A 20677-nucleotide genomic window follows, 5' to 3' on the forward strand; every position below is an offset into this window, starting at 1 on the left:
CTTTTCTATTGATTTCATTTCTATTCCTTGTAAAAGTAGAAAGCATATTATTCTTGAGGTGAAAGCCTGGGTCTTAGTGTTCATGTTCTGCTCCTTCAGCAGATGGTCTTCCAGGGAGGTTCATCCAGTTTTAAGGGCATTTACTGGCTTGGTGTTTTTAGGTTAGAGTGCCATCTTTGGGACATACCTGGCATAACTGGTTGCCACCATTTGCTGATGATGTGAAATGCACAATTAAAATATGATTTTGTGACGTGGACAGTAAATTATTCAGTTAGCCCAGGGATCAGGACGTGTAGATGAAACTCAAAGCAGTCCCTCACTGCTTTGTTTCATTGAAAGAACTTCCTCTGATCGCCTCACCAACAGCCTCATCCTCCTCCTATCTACTCCAGAGCAAACTTCACAAGTGATTTTGAAGTCACTGTTCTCCTGGTTCTTTTTTTTTTTTTTTGGTTACTGAGCTTATATATAAGAAATAGAGGAAATAGTTTTGAAAGAAAATAAAAACTATCAATCAGTCAATGGTTATAATGAAAAGTATTTACCAGCAGTCTCAAATTTCCAGAAGTTTTAACTTTTTTCTGAAGTATTTATCCTGTGTAAAATATCACACTAGAAAAGGCAAAGCATTAGATTAATGCTATTTTTGAAGGGCTCAAAGTTATTCATTTATACATTCAATTTAATTTTATTTTTAATCAAAATTCCATCAAGTTTGCTATTTTTTCTAAACTTGAGTGTATCAGAAGTGCCAAGATAATTAAAAAAAATAAAAGGTAATGGGTGGCGACTGCACTTAGCAGATATCAAAACATACTAAAAACAATGTAGTACATCTGTAACAATAGTCAGAATTATCAGCATACTTAATAATATGTTAGTGTAATAAAGGAGAGACTAGAAATGTATCTAAGCATATATGGTAATTTATAATAATCATTTAATGGTTCATTCTTTTATTCAATCAACTTACATTTATTGATTGTCAGAATCTGCATAAATGATGGGTATACATCAGGTAATCATAATTCTTACTAGATTATTAAAAATTTAAGAATTGTTTAAATCAATTATTATTAAGTTTGTGTTTAAGCAAGTCCTATCAAGAACTGTTGGTGGCAGGCACTCACCTGGCTAAGCCTGCGTGGGGCCGCCTAGGTAGCTCCCAGCTCCACAGGCGGCCTCCGGGTCCCGACCGCTGAGCCCACAGCCCTAGGCAAAGACAAGGGCTCAACCGAGGCTCGGCGGCTGGCACGGCTGTCGGGTTAGGTCACGGTGGAGTCTGATTTTTGCGATGCTTCCCTTCGCTGTTAGCTGTTGAGGAAGTGTCCATCCCTTTGTCCCAGATGAAGAGCCATTTGTGAGTACCAGCATCTGTGCTACCAATGTGAGACCTAGTTGGTCCATTCATTGATTGCTCAGTTGAGCACTCAATTCATTCATTTTGCCAATCAAAACTTCTGGACGGAATCTGCCTCACCTGTTTCTTTCCAAAGAAAGCACGATAAAGGCTTCAGCCATAAGTTGCCTCTTTCTCTGTGCCTGGAGACCACCCTCACCATTTCCCTGTGCAGCCCTGCATGGTGTGGGGCCCTCTCCTCTCCAGAACTGCACAGAGCAAGGCACTGGAAATACAACAAACAAGCAGCCACTGACGGTGCCTTCACAGAGCTGATAATTTTGGTGGGAGAAAACTGAGGAAAAAGCAAAATTTGTGGCCCTGAACCAAGATGGTGGAGTAGAAGGACGTGCTCTCACTCCCTCTTGTGAGAGCACCAGAATCACAACTAGCTGCTGGACAATCATTGACAGGAAGACACTGGAACTCACCAAAAAAGATACCCCACAACCAAAGACAAAGGAGAAGCCACAATAAGACAGTAGGAGGGGCACAATCACAATAAAATCAAATCCCATAACTGTTGGGTGGGTGACTCAGAGACTGGAGAAAACATATAACACAAAAGTCCACCCACTGGAGTGAAGGTTCTGAGCCCCACGTCAGGCTTCCCAACCTGGGGGTCTGGCAACGGGAGGAGGAATTCCTAGAGAATCAGACTTTGAAGCCTAGTGTGAGTTGATTGCAGGACTTCAACAGGACTGGGGGAAACAGAGACTCCACTCTTGGAGGGCACACACAAATTAGTGTGTGCATCGGAACCCAGGGGGAAGGAGCAGTGACCCCAGTGGAGACTGAACCAGACCTACCTGCTAGTGTTGGAGGGTCCCCTGCAGAGGCGGGAGGTGGCTGTGGCTCACCGTGGGGACAAGGACACTGGCAGCAGAAGTTCTGGGAAGTAGTCCTTGGCATGAGCCCTCCCAGAGTCTGTCATTAGCCCCAACAAAGAGCCTAGGTTGGCTCCAGTGTTGGGTTGCCTGAGACCAAACAGCCAACAGGGAGGGAACCCAGCCCCAACCATCAGCAGTCAAGTGGATTAAAGTTTACTGAGCTCTGTCCACCAGAGCAACAGTCAGCTCTACCCACCACCAGTCCCTCCCATCAGGAAACTTCCACAAGCCTCTTAGATAGCCTCGTCCACCAGAGGGCAGACAGCAGAAGCAAGAAGAACTACAATCCTGCAGCCTGTGGAACAAAAACCACATTCACAGAAAGACAGACAAGATGAAATGGCAGAGGGCTATGTACCAGATGAAGGAACAAGATAAAACCCCAGAAAAACAACTAAATGAAGTGGAGATAGGCAACCTTCCAGAAAAAGAATTCAGAATAATGATAGTGAAGATGATCCAGGACCTCGGAAAAACAATGGACGCAAAGCTCGAGAAGATGCAAGAAATGTTTAACAAAGACCTAGAAGAATTAAAGAATAAACAAACAGAGATGAATAATACAATAACTGAAATGAAAAGTACACTAGAAGGAATCAATAGCAGAATAACTGAGGGAGAAGAACGGATAAGTGACCTGGAAGACAGAATGGTGGAATTCACTGCTGCGGAACAGAATAAAGAAAAAAGAATGAAAAGAAATGAAGCCAGCCTAAGAGACCTCTGGGACAACATTAAACGCAACAACATTCGCATTATAGGGGTCGCAGAAGGAAAAGAGAGAGGGAAAGGACCTGAGAAAATATTTGAAGAGATTATAGTCGAAAACTTCCCTAACATGTGAAAGGAAATAGCCACCCAAGTCCAGGAAGCGCAGCAAGTCCCATACAGGATAAACCCAAGGAGAAACATGCCGAGACACATAGTAATCAAATTGCCAAAAATTAAAGACAAAGAAAAATTATTGAAAGCAGCAAGGGAAAAACAACGAGTAACATACAAGGGAATTCCCATAAGGTTAACAGCTGATTTCTCAGCAGAAACTCTACAAGCCAGAAGGCAGTGGCATGATATACTTAAAGTGATGAAAGGGAAGAACCTACAACCAAGATTACTCTACCCAGCAAGGATCTCATTCAGATTCGAAGCAGAAATCAAAAGCTTTACAGACAAGCAAAAGCTAAGAGAATTCAGCACCACCAAACTAGCTCTACAACAAATGCTTAAGGAACTTCCCTAAGTGGGAAACAAAAGAGAGGAAAAGGACCTACAAAAACAAACCCAAAACAATTAAGAAAATGGTCATAGGAACATACATATCGATAATTACCTTAAACGTGAATGGATTAAATGGTCCAACCAAAAGACACATGTTTGCTGAATGCACACAAAAAGAAGACCCATATATATGCTGTCAACAAGAGACCCACTTCAGACCTAGGGACACATACAGACTGAAAGTGAGGGGATGGAAAAAGATACTCCATGCAAATGGAAGTCAAAAGAAAGCTGGAGTAGTAATACTGATATCAGATAAAATGGACTTAAAATAAAGAATGTTACAAGAGACAAGGAAGGACACTACATAATGATCAAGGGAAAAATCCAAGAAGAAGATATAACAATTATAGATATATATGCACCCAACATAGGAGCACCTCAATACATAAGGCAAATGCTAACAGCTATAAAAGAGGAAATCGACAGTAACACAGTAATAGTGGGGGACCTTAACACCTCACTTACACCAATGGAGAGATCTTCCAAACAGAAAATTAATAAAGAAACACACGCTTTAAATGACACAATAGACGAGAGAGATTTAATTGATATTTAAAGGACATTCCATCCAAAAAGAGCAGATTACACTTTTTTCTCAAGTGCGCACGGAACATTCTCCAGGGTAGATCACATCTTGGGTCACAAATCAAGCCTCAGTAAAAGTAAGAAAACTGAAATCAGATCAAGCGTCTTTTCTGACCACAATGCTACGAGATTAGAAATCAATTACAGCGAAAAAAACGTAAAAAACACAAACACATGAAGACTAAACAATACGTTACTAAAAAACCAAGAGATCACTGAAGAAATCAAAGAGGAAATCAAAAAATACCTAGAGACAAATGACAATGAAAACAGGACGATCCAAAACCTATGGGGTGAAGCAAAAGCAATTCTAAGAGGGAAGTTTATAGCTATACAAGCCTACCTTATGAAAAAAGAAAAATCTCAAATAAACAATCTAACCTTACACCTAAAGGAACTACAAGAAAAAGAACAAACAAAACCCAAAGTTAGCAGAAGGAAAGAAATCATAAAGATCAGAGCAGAAATAAATGAAATAGAAACAAAGAAAACAATAGCAAAGATCAAAAAAACTAAAAGCTGGTTCTTTGAGAAGATAAACAAAATTGATAAACCATTAGCCAGACTCATCAAGAAAAAGAGGGAGCGGACTCAAATCAATAAAATTAGATATGAAAAAGGAGAAGTTACAACAGACACCGCAGAAATACAAAGCATCCTAAGAGGCTACTACAAGCAACTCTATGCCAATAAAATAGACAACCTGGAAGAAATGGACAAATTCTTAGAAAGCTATAACCTTCCAAGACTGAACCAGGAAGAAATAGAAAATATGAACAGACCAATCACAAGCACTGAAATTGAAACTGTGATTAAAAATCTTCCAACAAACAAAAGTCCAGGACCAGCTGGCTTCACAGGCGAATTCTAGCAAACATTTAGAGAAGAGCTAACACCATCCTTCTCAAACTCTTCCAAAATACAGCAGAGAGAGGAACACTCCCAAACTCATTCCACGAGGCCACCATCACCCTGATACCAATACCAGACGAAGATGTCACAAAGAAAGAAAACTACAGACCAATATCACTGATGAACATAGATGCAAAAATCCTTAACAAAATACTAGCAAACAGAATCCAACAGCACATTAAAAGGATCATACACCATGATCAAGTGGGGTTTATCACAGGAATGCAAGGATTCTCCAACATACGCAAATCAGTCAATGTGATACACCATATTAACAAATTGAAGGAGAAAAACCATATGATCATCTCAGTAGATGCAGAGAAAGCTTTGGACAAAATTCAACACCGATTTATGATAAAAACTCTCCAGAAAGTAAGCATAGGGGGAACTTACCTCAACATAATAAAGGTCATATATGACAAACCCACAGCAAACATCATTCTCAATGGTGAAAAACTGAAACCGTTTCCCCTAAGATCAGGAACAAGACAAGGTTGCCCACTCTCACCACTATTATTCAGCACAGTTTTGGAAGATTTAGCCACAGCAATCAGAGAAGAAAAAGAAATAAAAGGAATCCAAGTCGGAAAAGAAGAAGTAAAGCTGTCACTGTTTGCAGATGACACGATACTCTACCTAGAGAATCCTAAAGATGCTACCAGATAACTACTAGAGCTAATCAATGAATTTGGTAAAGTAGCAGGATACAAAATTAATGCACAGAAATCTCTTCCTTTCCTATACACTAATGGTGAAAAATCTGAAAGTGAAATTAAGAAAACACTCCCATTTACCATTGCAACAAAAAGAATAAAATATCTAGGAATAAACCTACCTAAGGAGACAAAAGACCTGTATGCAGAAAATTATAAGACACTGATGAAATAAATTAAAGATGATACGAACAGATGGAGTGATATACCATGTTCTTGGATTGGAAGAATCAACATTGTGAAAATGACTATACTACCCAAAGCAACCTACAGACTCAGTGCAATCCCTATCAAACTACCAATGATATTTTTCACAGAACTAGAACAAAAAATTTCACAATTTGTATGGAAACACAAAAGACCCCGAATAGCCAAAGCAATCTTGAGAAAGAAAAATGGAGCTGGAGGAATCAGGCTCCCTGACTTCAGACTATACTACAAAGGAACAGTAATCACGACAGTACGCTACTGGCACAAAAACAGAAATATAGATCAATGAAACAGGATAGACAGCCCAGAGTTAAACCCACGCATATATGGTCACCTTATCTTTGATAAAGGGAGCAAGAATATACAGTGGAGAAAAGACAGCCTCTTCAATAAATGGTGCCGGGAAAACTGGTCACCTACATGTAAAAGAATGAAATTAGAACATTCTCTAACACCATACACAAAAGTAAGCTCAAAATGGTATAAAGACCTAAATGTAAGGCCAGACACTATCAAACTCTTTGAGGAAAACATAGGCAGAACACTGTATGACATAAATCACAGCAAGATCCTTTTTGGCCCACCTCCTAGAGAAATGGAAATAAAAACGAAAAAACAAATGGGACCTAATGAAACTTTAAAGCTTTTGCACAGCAAAGGAAACCATAAACAAGACAAAAAGACAACCCTCAGAATGGGTGAAAGTATTTGGAAATGAAGCAACTGACAAAGGATTAATCTCCAAAATTTACAGGCAGCTCATGCAGGTCAATATCAAAAAAAAACAAACAACCCAATCCAAAAAGTGGCAGAAGGCCTAAATAGACATTTCTCCAAAGAAGATATACAGATTGCCAACAAACACATGAAAGCATGCTCAACATCATTAATCATTAGAGAAATGTAAATCAAAACTACAATGAGATATCATCTCGCACCGGTCAGAATGGCCATCATCAAAAAATCTACAAACAATAAATGCTGGAGAGGGTGTGGAGAATAGGGGACCCTCTTGCACTGTTGGTGGGAATGTAAATTGATACAGCCACTATGGAGAACAGTATGGAGGTTCCTTAAAAAACTAAAAATAGAACTACCATACGACTCAGCAATCCCACTACTGGGCATATACCCTGAGAAAACCATAATTCTAAAAGAGTCATGTACCACAATGTTCATTGCAGCTCTATTTACAATAGCCAGGACATGGAAGCAACCTAAGTGTCCATCGACAGATGAATGGATAAAGAAGAGGTGGCACGTATATACAATTGAATATTACTCAGCCATAAAAAGAAATGAAATTGAGTTATGTGTAGTGAGGTGGGTGGACCTAAAGTCTGTCATACAGAGTGAAGTAAGTCAGAAAGAGAAAAACAAATACCGTATGCTAACACATATATATGCAATCTAAAAAAAATAAAAAATAAAATGTCATGAAGGACCTAGGGGCAAGACGGGTATAAAGACACAGACCTACTAGAGAATGGACTTGAGGATATGGGGAGGGGGAAGGGTAAGCTGGGACAAAGTGAGAGAGTGACATGGACATATACACACTACCAAACGTAAAATAGATAGCTAGCGGGAAGCAACCGCATAGCACAGGGAGATCAGTTCGGTGCTTTGTGACCACCTAGAGGGGTGGGATAGGGAGGGTGGGAGGGAGGGAGACACAAGAGGGAAGAGATATGGGAACATATGTATATGTATAACTGATTCACTTTGTTATAAAGCAGAAACTAACACACCATTGTAAAGGAATTATAGTCCAATAAAGGTGCTAAAAAAAAAAAAAAAAAAAGAAAAGCATGCTAATGTACCTAGAGTCTGTCATACAGAGTGAAGTCAGATAGAGAAAAACAAATACCATATGCTAACACATATATATGGAATCTAAAAAAGAAAAAAATGGTTCTGAAGAACTCAGGCACAGGACAGGAATAAAGACGCAGATGTAGAGAATGGAATTGAGGACATGGGGAGGGGGAGGGGTAAGCTGTGACAAAGTGAGAGAGTGGCATGGACATATATACACTATCAAACATAAAATAGATAGCTAGTGGGAAGCAGCCGCATAGCACAGGGAGATCAGCTCAGTGCTCTGTGACCACCTAGAGGGGTGGGATAGGGAGGGTGGGAGGGAGGGAGAGGCAAGAGGGAAGAGATACGGGAACATACGTATATGTATAACTGATTCACTTTGTTACAAAGCAGAAACTAACACACCATTGTAAAGCAATTATACTCCAATAAAGATGTTAAAAAAAATAAAGAAATGGCCAAACTGAACATAGCCATTCCAGTGAACCTGGTTACATTCTTATTTTGAAGAACTGCTGAAAACAGTGATTTAATCCAGTACTTACGAAGCAGTAGTAAGAGGCCCAGTGCAATCATGCCAATCCCTGTTGGTCCGAGACCAACATTTGAACCCCCAGTTTGGTCATCAGTGACAGACACACTGGTAACGGAGCTGCCGTCCCCAGTGCTGATGCCGGTGGTACTCGGGTACAAGCACATGTTGTCGCTGTCACAGTCGCAAGCCATTAACTCCACGATCTGCGGCAATTCGCATGCTCTGTTAAAACTGTCCTTTAGTAGGATTGGGATCTCGTAATATAAGGGATATAAAGGCTGCTCAGCTGTCAGGATTGCAGAGGTAGCTGAGAAGGAAGAGAAGGGAGAGAAAATAAAAATTTCTTGGGGGTAACCCTTCCTAATACCCAAGACTAACTTAGGGCCTGATTTTTTTTCATGCTCCTTCAATCATAGAGTACATTGTATTTTTTAAAATTAATGCTTATGATGCTTATTTCCAGAGTATAATATTATATCCTATTATACTTTAGCATATAATATGCACTCAATGAATATTTGTCCAGTGAATGAAGAATATTGAGCTGAAAGGAAATATTGGAAGTCTTCTATTTGGGATTGTAGTTTACAAATACCCTTCTGAAGACTGTTGTTACCTCTTATTCAAAACTGCTGTCCTATTATTTAAAATTATTCCAATAACTATTATTTTCCTAATTCTTTGTGCTATGATTACCTATTGATTTTTATAGAAACTATTGCTTAAAACATAGGTTGAAATTTGCTTATCAACCCGAGGAGGGTTTAGAGGTGATTTACTCCTAAATCATGAATAGTAATTGATTAATCCTTAACAGTCAATTATTATTATTATTATTATGGGTTATTACTTTCAGTTAGTTATGTGATAAGCTGGCTAGGTCTACCAAAATGTGACCTGTGGTCAAAATAAGAGTCAAATAAGGCATGGCCACAACCTGTTAGGCGGGATTTTATTCTTTTTTTTTTGAATTTTATTTTATTTATTTTTTTATACAGCAGGTTCTTATTAGTTATCCATTTTATACATATTAGTGTATATATGTCAATCCCAATCTCCCAGTTCAAGGTGGGATTTTATTCTGTTCTTCAACACCAACATGTAAATAGGACCTGAGAATATTCTTTCCAATGTGACTATATTTTTTACAGGCAAATGCATAATATCATTTAAATACCTTTACAAACCTTCGTGCTGCACATTTTTTCTTATGTTTTTACTCATAGTATCTAGGATCTGAATGAGGGAAAAGTGGTTAGCAATTATTTAGAATAGCATATTGGGCTTTGTAGGGAAAGGTGAATTCAGAGTTGTCTTGATTTTAATGGAATTACTTAGCTTTTTAAAATATTAAAGTTGTTTTGTGGGAAAGGGCTAGAAAACAGGTGACTTAATTTCCTCCAAGTCCTTAATGGTGGCATTTTTTTCTGGCATCATTTCAAGATGAATGGAGAAGCTTGGTGGCCTCAGAAAGGTGGGTTTTTCCACTTACCTTGGACTCTGTAGTCTGACCCCCATCTTACCACCCTACCTCCTGAAGTTTCCTGTTTCCCCAAATGAATATGTGATTAGGGAGCTATTGTAGCCCAAATGAGGTTCTCTCATAATGTTTCATTTTCTATTATACATTTAACATCTCAGGAAAAAGAACCCAAGGTATATAGTGTTATGTTGCCTGAAATTTATTCTCAATTTTTATCGATGTGAGGCCTTCATTTTAAAGTAGCAACAGTTGGTACAAACACACATACTATTATGGGCTCTTTACACTCTTGGTGGAAATAGAGTTAGAAAGTATTGTTGCGTGACTTGACTAATTATTTGGTAATTATTTTTGCTTTTGGTCTTAAAGTATGAGCAACTTTGCATTCTGCTTACCACTTATTGATCTGATATCCCAACTGTCCGCTGTCCCTGGGGGTTCATCAACAACACAGAAGGTAAAGGGAGACCCATAAGAGTGATCGTTAATGACTGTTGCAGAGATAAGGATGGAGGAAGAGGCAAGGCAGATGGTTTCCCTCTCAGCAACGATGACTGGGCAGTAATCATTGATATCAGGAACTTCGATACATATGGTTCCGTGGCTGTTTTCCCAGAGCCATCTGAAACAGTAAAACATATTGGGTGTTGGGATAAATGATGTCAGGGAGAAAATTCTTTCTCATATCCCATGATGATGCCACAGGACAGAGGAATAGTATGACTGATTCCTGAGATGGTGAGTGATAGGTTCCTGCCTGCTTCAATCTCCTGAAGATATTCTGCTTAGATGAATAAACAATGGCCCTTGTTTTTAGGCTTCTGTGGATACATTTTGATGTATTTTTCTTTTTATTTACTTGAATGTACAAGCACTGGCTCTGGTCAACCTGGCTAGAATTCATTTTAGGAACAGGCCCTCTAGAATACTGGTAGTAAATAAGACTATAATATTTATATAACTCACGCACCCAGATGTTAAAAGTGACACTCATAGGATGAAGATTAGAATGTATGGACTGTAATTGTTTGGGCATTACCATGGTTTCTCTTTCAATCTTATACTGCCCGTTTATCTTTCTCTTTGTTTGGCTACTGTAAATCTCAGATATAAACTTAATGCAAACCTACAATATCTATCTTCTATTACGTAGGTATCTGGGACATCTATTTTCTCCCTTCTTTCCTGGTTACTGATCTTTTTCTGTTGTTTTGTTATGTAGTAGCTGGTTTCCCAGACATTGCTCTGGAGAATCATTAACTATCGCTAAATAAACAAATTCCTGTTGCTACTCACCAAGAGGAATGTTTAATAGATTTTCCCACGTGAGAAGCAGCTCAATTACAAGTTAATTCAGTGCATCTGCACTTAACGACTTTTAATTTGGATCTTATATTTGGAATAACCTTGTGCTTTCTTGGTCTTTAATTAATTAATTAATTAATTAATTAATTAATTAATTTATTTTTTCCATATTTGAAAATAATATTTATTGCATAATTTACTAGCAGGTAATAAGGGAATAAGTACATTTGGGATATTAAGGTATTCCTTATGCTTGAATAAGTCTGATTATTGGTAAGTGAGCTACAAATAAAGTAGAGCATTATGTTTAAAGCTGTTGGAAATCGGAGCAAATTGAAACAAAAATAGATACAATCTTCCCATCACTCAGTTTTAAGGAAAACACGACCTATCATCGGCCTTTCCTTCTACAATTACATTACATAGCAGGAAACTCTCAATCTTTTGAATCATCCTTTTTTAGAGAAGCTTATGAACTCCTCCCTATCACAGATACTTCTGACCCCTATGTTCTTCCAAGATTTCTTTTTTTATGCACTCTTTTTTCTGCATTTGTTTTTGCCTTTTTTTAGCAGCTTAAGGTGACTCAACTTACTTCACTTTCTGCTGTCTCTGATCCATCCTCAAACATTATTCAATTTTTTATTTTTTAACATCTTTATTGGATATAATTGCTTAATTGCTTATAACACAATGGTGTGTTAGTTTCTGCTTTATAACAAAGTGAATCAGCTATACATATACATATACCCCCATATCTCTTCCCTCTTGCGTCTCCCTCCCTCCCACCCTCCCTATCCCACCCCTCTAGGTGGTCACAAAGCACCGAACTGATCTCCCTGTGCTATGCGGCTGCTTCCCGCTAGCTATCGGTTTTACATTTGGTAGTGTATATATGTCCATGACACTCTCTCACTTCGTCCCAGCTTACCCTTCCCCCTCCCCGTGTCCTCAAGTCCATTCTCTAGTAGGTCTGCGTCTTAATTCCCATCCTGCCCCTAGGTTCTTCATGACCTTTTTTTTTTTTTTTTTTTTAAGATTCCATATATATGTGTTAGCATACGGTATTTGTTTTTCTCTTTCTGACTTACTTCACTCTGTATGACAGACTCTAGGTCCATCCTTTCTTGGTCTTTAACATCTTACTTTGGACAACAACACTCACACAGGCCTCTTATTGTAGCTCAGTTTTAGTGGCTCTAAAATACCTATACACTTCGGGACACTGCCTTTCCTGCAGGTCATCCCCAGGTGAATTTTGTGCACCCTTGTAGCACTTACTTTAAGTAAATATTTCTAACATACTCTACAAGCTGATCAACCATCTCAAGAGATGAGGTCGTAAGCAGAAACTGAATTTTATTTATATATTTTAACTTTTATGCTTTACACTGTTAAGTCACATTCAATTCTTTTTTGGAAATAGGTGAAATAAATTATGACTTAAATGTAAATTATGGTTAAAAGGATACTGAATTCAGTCCTTGACCTAAGGTATTTAGAGCTCTCTGTGAGTCTTACAGACACCAATAAACTGTATGTTTTATCTGAGTCAATCTAACATCAACATTAGAATAATATTTGTATTGAATGTAATAGTAATAATTTTTTTAAAATTTGAAAATAAATTTTCTTATCATCTATAGCCAGGATCTCTGCTGTGTATATCCCATTGGTAATATATTTTTACTTCTTATCAAATTCCCTAGAAAATTGTATCTCACCAGTCCTTGAATCTACTTTTAACCAGTTGCCTGCATCATGTCCCATGATACACCTGTTTTTAAATAAAGTCATTCATCCATTCATCATTTGCTTATATGAAAGTTAATCATTTTAAGCCACACAATGTGCTGAACTTATATATGGTGTTTGCATTCTTTATGGTGATAATTGACTTGGGTTATAAAATGTAAATAGAATAAAATTCCAGTATTGAACATATTAGTGCACAGATTCACAACAGAATTTTATAATTTTATAATTATTACTCTTCTGGCTCTTAATATAATTGTTAATAAAATGTATGAATTTATTTCAGGTCTGTTCATGAAATCACAGCACTGTCTCCTGAGGGAATATGCTTTATTCATTTTCACATGTGGTACACTTTGTTTTTCTTAGATTTTAAGGCATGTTGGTTTCAGAGCACCTCATTGTTGGCCTGTTAGGGGTTGTGGTGTCATCTAGCCAGCTTGTGTATATGGATTTTTGTTACATGTAATGGATTCAAAGTTCTTGACATTATTGAAAGAAAATCTGGTCTCTGTACCAGGCATAAATTCAAACGTCCAAAGCATTTATCTGGCATATCCTTTCCCTTGATAGACTTCATAATTTTTGTTGTCTGTCAATTTATTAACTGATTAAGTAATCAAAACTGTTAATTTCAAAAGTAATTTACAGGTCAGTAGACTTTGTTCACTCCAAAAATATTGGAAGGAAGAAAATAAGAAAGACAAGGAAAAGACAGAGAGAATACTTATATATTTCACTATCGTTATTTCCCAGAATATCTTATATAGGTCTAATTCCTGTATAATCTGTGTATCTGGTGTCCATAATACCTACCTTTCTATTGTTCCAATTCTGACCTCTCTTTAGGCTCATCAAATTTCTGAGATACCTGTGTTTCAGCTTCTACCGTTATCATTTTTTTGTTTGTTTTAGGTCAAGCAGGAAATTGAAATTAGCCGCAAAGTCATCCGATAACACAGTTTTAAAGGAAAAAATTAGTGACTCATCTTTAATGATGTCTTACTGTTTATAAAATAGCTTAATCATCCTGGGTCCAGGGTAGTACAACAGGGCATAAAAGACCAAAGAGACTCATAGAGTAACTGTAGGTGGTTCTTTGATCTTACAATTGCTCCCTGGACACAATTACTCCTTTAACCAGTTGGAGCCCTTACTGCCTCTAAAACACTATTAAAATTCTGAAAAAAATGGTAATACCACAATAGCCTTCTAAAACAAACAAACAACAACAAAAAGCAAAGCAAAACTCCGAAAGTATTTCAACCCATATACACTAGCACATACTAGTGAATTAACATAGGACAGAACCGTGCTTTATCTCTTAAACACGAGCAAAATATTTGCAGTACCTGACATTTTTTTGCAGGATTTCCTGTATCCAGATCTATAGCTGTATATGTGCCAAGCACATAATTCAGTAAGGAATTTCCTTTTATTCCTTCTCACACACTGAAAGTCATAGAATCTGGATGAAATGCGGGTCCTTCTCTCACATTAACAACCTGAATTCTCACAGGGGTTGGGTGCATTCGGAATTGAGAGGCAACTGAGTGGTGAAACTCAGCTTGGTTTTTAACTCTGATGCTAAGATGAATATTAGGCACTTGTTCATAATCCAGCCTCTGAAAAGACAGAAAGTAAAAAACTCTGAAATGGCAAAAGGACTCTCTTGATAGAATAAGAAGCCAAGATAAAAAAGCAGCACACTAGAATAAAGGCCAGGAGCTATGCAATTCTGATCTTGAATTGATAATATTTTATTTATTACTGCATTAGGTATTTCAGACGTGTTATTTCCTTTATCTTTTGGCATAATCAGGTACATGGGTTCATTTAGGCCTGTGACTTTAAAGTGGACTCCAATTTTGGAGTTTTGAACTTCTTACGTTAAAAACCCTGAAATGAAAGATGATCCTTCTTTCTCAAATGAGGTGCTTATGAAAAATAAAAAGTAAAACTTAGAATGAAATAAAAATGTTCACAACTATTGAATGAATAAATAGTAGCCAGGTTTCCTTTGTAGAATGCCTATCTGAGAATATCTTGGAAGCATAATCAGAGAATCAAGAAGCCAATATGTATGATGCAATTGAATGTGTAATTTAAAAAAATGATGCAAACAACTTCTAAAGGAGAATTTGTGACTATTATAGTCAGACCTAAACTATAATTTAATTGTGCTGAGTCTGGGGGACAAGAAGACTCCTTCATAGGGCACCTTCAAATAAGTAAATACGATGCCCAGAGAAAAGTCACCTTTGAGATGGGTTCTTTGGATAAAACATGAATAGAATCTTTTGATACAGAATGATTGATGTGGTGACATGAAAAGTCACCCCCAACGATTCAGCACAGAGCTGAATATGAATTGTGTACTCAAAAATGGATTTTCAATTGGAAGAGATCCATTTTCTATAACAAGTAAAAAACAATTGTAAAAAAGGGAGTACTGGGCACTGTTTAGAAGTGCTCTGGAAGCTAATGTAAAACATCACTTGCAACACATTTACTAACAATAGAACGTAAGATATCAGTGCCATCAGCAAGACCCTTAGATAAATCTCTGCTTCTCAGGGATATTCCATGACCTTATGAATGTTCTTTTAGATTATAGTTAAATTCTTCTGGGGCTTCCCTGGTGGCGCAGGAGTTAAGAATCTGTCTGCCAATGCAGGGGACGTGGGTTCGAGCCCTGGTCCGGGAGGATCCCACATGCTGCGGAGAGGCTAAGCCTATGCGCCACAACTACTGAGCCTGCACTCTAGAGCCCGTTAGCCACAACTACTGAGCCCGCGTGCCCCAGCTACTGAAGCCCACGTGCCTAGAGCCTGTGCTCTGCAGCAAGAGAGGCGACCGCAATGAGAAGCCCGTGCACCGCAGTGAAGAGTAGCCCCCGCTCGCTGCAACTAGAGAGAGCCCGTGTGCAGCAATGAAGACCCAACGCAGCCAAAAATAAATAAATTAATTAAAAAGAAATTCTTCACAAGAGCTAATAAGACAGAAATATTCACAGGAATTCACTTGGTTTCTTGTTTGGGGCTGGCTCAACACGCCTCACTTAAATTTCAGCTAAAACCCTTGAGATTTGGGACTTTAATTGCTGAAATTTACAGGAATTGGCATTTTCTGGTACAAGTATGTCTGGAAGAGGCAAGCAGGGCACACACAGGAAGGAGCTTACAGAGGTGAACAGAGGGAAAAATCTCAAGGCACTAGTTCTTTCCTAAAACTTGGTTTACTGGCCCCAGATAACACGGTGAGGCATGGAGGTGGCAGTTAAGTATGACTTTGGAATCTGAGAGACTTTGGAATTTGTCTTTGTCGTTTGACACCTGGGTGAACTTAGACAAGTTAGTTTTCCTCTTTGATTTTGTTTCACTTTCTTTAAAAAAGTAATCACAGTATTTTCTTCCTTGAGTTGTGATGATTGAGATAATATGCACAAAGCTTCTATACACAGAATATAACCCAATAGCTGGTGTTCAGAGAGTGCTTAATAAACCTTAGTTAGAATTATTATAAAAATAGAGAACCAATATTTCTTTGTTAGAATTCCAACTGGGTAGCATTTGCTTTTCTTCTTGATGTTGAAGTGAATGTGTACATACCCCCCCATATATTTATATTGTTTGTTAGTAATCCATACACATGTATTGATAAATACCAAAAGGAAGTTATTATTGAAAAAGGGATTTTTTTTTACTTTCTTAGAGATTTTTCTCTTGTTAAGCTGTGCTGCAGGGGCCAAACCTAAGGAGGGTAGAACTGCCAGGGTTCCATACCCAAGAAACAGTTTAATTAATTATGGGCAATACTGGGGAGTGGGTGAGGAAAAGGAGAAAAAGGTTTTCTAACCTAAGGACACCACAACCCTGAAAGGAGCAAGCCTTCTAGAACAAAGGTAAAATCACTCGGATGGATCTGTTAGGATTTTCTTTTCCCTCTTATAAGTGGGATGGTTCCTGGAGAACAGGGACCATTCATATCCCTGGCACCTTTCATTTCTCAAATTAGGGTTGAACTAATCATTTGTAATGTCCTCAGGCTAAGAAAAGGGTTATAGAAATCTTAGTCAAATGCCCATGGCTTAGAGGTCAGTTCCCACAGGGTTAAGTGGTAGCTTGAGTGAAAATGGAGAGGGACCAAGGGGACATTAGTGACCTCATTCCACATGCCAAATCCTGGAAAATTACACATATGTTCTCTAAATACATAGTTCTTTTGGCTATGTGCTAGCACACATATTAAGGTTTTAAATTTTGTTAGCCTTTCTACATTATTGATGTAGATGCTGATGATTTTGATGTTTTTAAAGCATGTTGTTTTCTGCTCTCTCTAAAAAACTTGGGAAGTTATCATCCAGAAAAAAAAAAAATAGATACGTTGTCTACACAATGTCTAATCCTACCTCGACCAATTTTTCATGAAATTGAATTTCCAATAGTTTTTTTGGCAATAAAGTAAGTATATCTTTAAAAAACTTTTAGCTTTCACAGAAGACACATTATATAAGTCATAGATAGTTCATTGCCTGAGTTATGAACGTGTTTTCTTTTTCATTTTTATAATTTTGTAGAAATGATGAATTCTGCTCAGTGACTCCCATTTGGGTAAGAGCTGCAGTTTCAGTAAATGTCACCATCAACACTATGCCTAAAGGTTTGTGAGTCACTACTATCTTCTGGAGACGGGGGCCAGGTGCTAAGGATACAAAGATATTTAGGTCAAGTTATTTATGCTCAAGGATTTTTTTTGCTCTTAGTTTAGTAGTTTTGGAGGCAGATTAAAAGCAAAGAATAGTTACATATTGCAAGATAATATACAAAGTCAGTGATAAACATGGTAAGAAGATACGTAAGAATTTCGTGACATGTCTAGATCTTGATTTTTAACCAAGATGCAAGGTGGAACAAATTCTGATCCCTGGAAAGAAACTTGACTAAGTATTCAGAATTTGATAAGGTGATAGGTGACCTCTTGTCTCTTTCTATCCATGTTACATTTGGCGGTGGCTCTTATTCTTGTTCCCTCATTTGCATTTTGACTGCTATTGCTTTAGGTCAGGTTCCTAGCACCTCAAGACTTGATTAATATAAAAATTATTTTCTTTAATCTTTCTGGAGTTAAGCTCATAATGTTACTGCTAGTTAAAAATATACCCCAAAGCTTTCCTTGGTCTATAAGCAGGGCTTGGTAAATTTTTTTGGTTAAGGGCAGATAGTAAATATTTTAGGCTTTGGAGGTCAGATACAGTTTCCGTCTCAAGCATTCCGTTCAGCCAGTGGAGTGTGGAAACAGCCATAGGAAATACACAAATGAATGAGTGCAGCTGTGTTACAATAAAACTTTATTTGTAAGAAGGTGGCAGGTCAGATTTGGTCTGTGAGTCATAGTTTGCTGACTTCTGGCCCAAAGCCATGTTTCTCAAACAAGAAGTTCATCACATATTCTTGGAGTCCTTGTGTTCTCTCAAGGAATTTTGAAATGTGTGTTCATTTGAATGACAATTTAAAAAAGCACATATATATATATTTGCCATAATTTTAATGACCACCTCATAAATTAATACCCTGCATGATTTCAATGGTAGTGCTTGTATTTTGTGGTAAGGTAGTAATACTTTAATTTCTTCAAACAGTTGCAAAAAGGACAGAGAAAAACTCAATATATAAATAATATGTTTGCATTAGGTGAAGGCTAAGTCGCTTCCTAATTTACTGTCTGAAAAAAAGTTTCACAGTAACTGGAATAGAGAAAAGTAGGAACAATTGAATAATCGCAGTTCACACTGCATGGTAAACTAAGCATAGGTCTGCTAGTATATATTTTCATAGCTATAAGTTCTATTTATGTTGTTAGTAGTAATTTTGTTTGAGAACAATTAATTTCGCTTATTGCATAAATACTAATTTGAATCTTATTGGTTTGTAGTTTTATTTGTTTCTAATTTGCGTTTTTAGATTTTATTGTTGTCCATAAAGTAGTTTAAGAAAAATTAATCTATAAGAAAAAGTCAAACCCTGTAGTCCAGTACTCAAGGTTCTCAGCAGACTGACTCCAGCTCAATATCTATTCCTACATCTGTTCTTCCCTCCATGAATACTCTGCAACAGTCCCACGGAACTGCTCGTTATGCCTGAACATGCATTATGTTTCCTCACCTCAGTGTGTTTGCTTATTCCATTACCCACATTAGCAATCTCAGTTATAAGGTCTTGCTTAAACCTGATTCCATGATTGAAACCTTTTCAGCCACATCTAGCTCAGAAGGATCTCACCTTTTAGGCATTATTTCATATTTCACCCATCTGGCTATTAATTACATTTAATACCATAACATCTATACTACTATTTATTTTGTTTTTAACTCATATTGCTATCTAGTTTGGGAGTACTTGCCTTATCTTCTCAACTAGGTGTTGGGCATTATGAGAACAAAACAGCCTTCTTATTTCTCTTGGTAATAAATACTGTGTTGCTGGGCTGGGAGTTTCAGACTGACACAGTCAGCTAACTAAGGGCACGTGTCCATACAGATAGTATTCAAGGTTGTAGAGTATTTGTTGCAGGGAGATTCTCTCTGAGTATTTTAACCTTTCTTCGGAAGAAAATATTGCAGATCCCATATTGCACCTTGACGACCTTCAAAATGCCTTCATTGGTTTGTGGGTCTGTTTGAATATCAAACCAGTTCCCATCATTTCCAGAGAGAATTAAATATTTTGTCAACCAGTTGTCAGTTCCTTCTTCGTTAAGATCAATTGCTTGAAATCGTATCAGTTCTGAACTTAAACAATCCTCTTCAATACTTGCTGAGTACTGAAATGACATAGATAAATTTTATCATCAATGAATTTTCAAGAGGAAAGAGATTTACTAATACGGAATTATCATTTAAAATACTAACAACAGACTATGCCAATGATTTTTGCATCAGCCATCTGTCCAATCAAAAATATAAGAGTAAAATGATTATAAGATAATAAAACTGATTTTCTTGTCCTGTATGTGAAATCAAGATCAAATTGTCACTATGTTTCATTTTTCTTGCTTATTTTAAATTTTCTTTAAGTTACTCCCTCCTTTTATGTAAAAGGGCTGGATGGTAATTATATGAGGCTTCGTGGGCCAGAGAGTTCGTGTCGCAACTACTCATCACTGCTGCTGTAGGATCAAAGCAGACACAGACAGCATGAGGACAGTTGTGGCCCAATAAAACCTTTTTCTTTTACCCAAAATAGGCAGTGAGCCAAGTTTGGCCCTGCTGTTTTCAGTTGTATGCTTCTTTATGCCTAAAGATGACCATGGAAGTTGGGAATGTTTGGGACTCTTATAGATTTAATTCAGCAAATCATCAGGCCTAGAAAGATACCTCTATGTTGTTACATGATTCCCAGAGTTATGTTAATAAATTTCCACATTTCCGTGAGTAGAGAGCATGGAGGAGATGGTCTGTTGCTTTTGCAGAAGAGATTTGCACAGAATAGTGACTCAAAGGCAAACGTGTACTATTAAGATATATGATTATACATAAGAAGTTGCAAGGTTTATACAGCAAGTAAGTTAAGTACATCTATACATGTAACAGAACCAGGCTCACAAACTAGCGGGAAAGTAAATCTATTAGTGATACTTATGGAAAAAGGATTATAAGAGTAACAACTTACAGAAGTTTTCTCCAAAGTGGGGAAATTATCATTGATGTCTAAAATCTTGATTCTACAGTCATACTCCGAAGAGAGTCCATCGGTAGCTCCATCACGATCTGAGCCCCTCACA

At 37.5% G+C, this 20677-nt stretch overlaps 1 protein-coding gene across 1 annotated transcript; it reads right to left on the reverse strand.

Annotated features, from left to right (window-relative positions):
• Positions 1-5820: 5820 nt before the first annotated feature.
• LOC309610866 (desmoglein-4-like) lies at positions 5821-19442 on the reverse strand. Its single transcript, XM_082354408.1, has 3 exons — positions 10231-19442; positions 7817-8659; positions 5821-7326 (listed from the first exon to the last, which is right to left on the reverse strand). The coding sequence occupies exons 1-2, from the start codon at positions 10472-10474 to the stop codon at positions 8214-8216; spliced, it is 690 nt and encodes a 229-aa protein (XP_082210534.1). The 5' UTR covers positions 10475-19442; the 3' UTR covers positions 5821-7326; positions 7817-8213.
• Between the last annotated feature and the right edge of the window lie 1235 nt (positions 19443-20677).

The sequence above is a fragment of the Balaenoptera borealis genome (genome assembly GCF_965194805.1).
Source record: "Balaenoptera borealis genome assembly, chromosome: 14".
In the NCBI taxonomy this organism is placed as follows: domain Eukaryota; kingdom Metazoa; phylum Chordata; class Mammalia; order Artiodactyla; family Balaenopteridae; genus Balaenoptera; species Balaenoptera borealis.

Excerpts from the sequence above, each read along its gene's own strand:
- LOC309610866 (XM_082354408.1), bottom strand. The coding sequence starts at position 10,474 with ATGTTTTACTGTTTCAGATGGCTCTGGGAAAACAGCCACGGAACCATA. Across the intron at positions 8,660-10,230 it reads GGATATCAGATCAATAAGTG|CTACCTCTGCAATCCTGACA; the intron begins GTAAGCAGAATG and ends CTTCCTTCTCAG.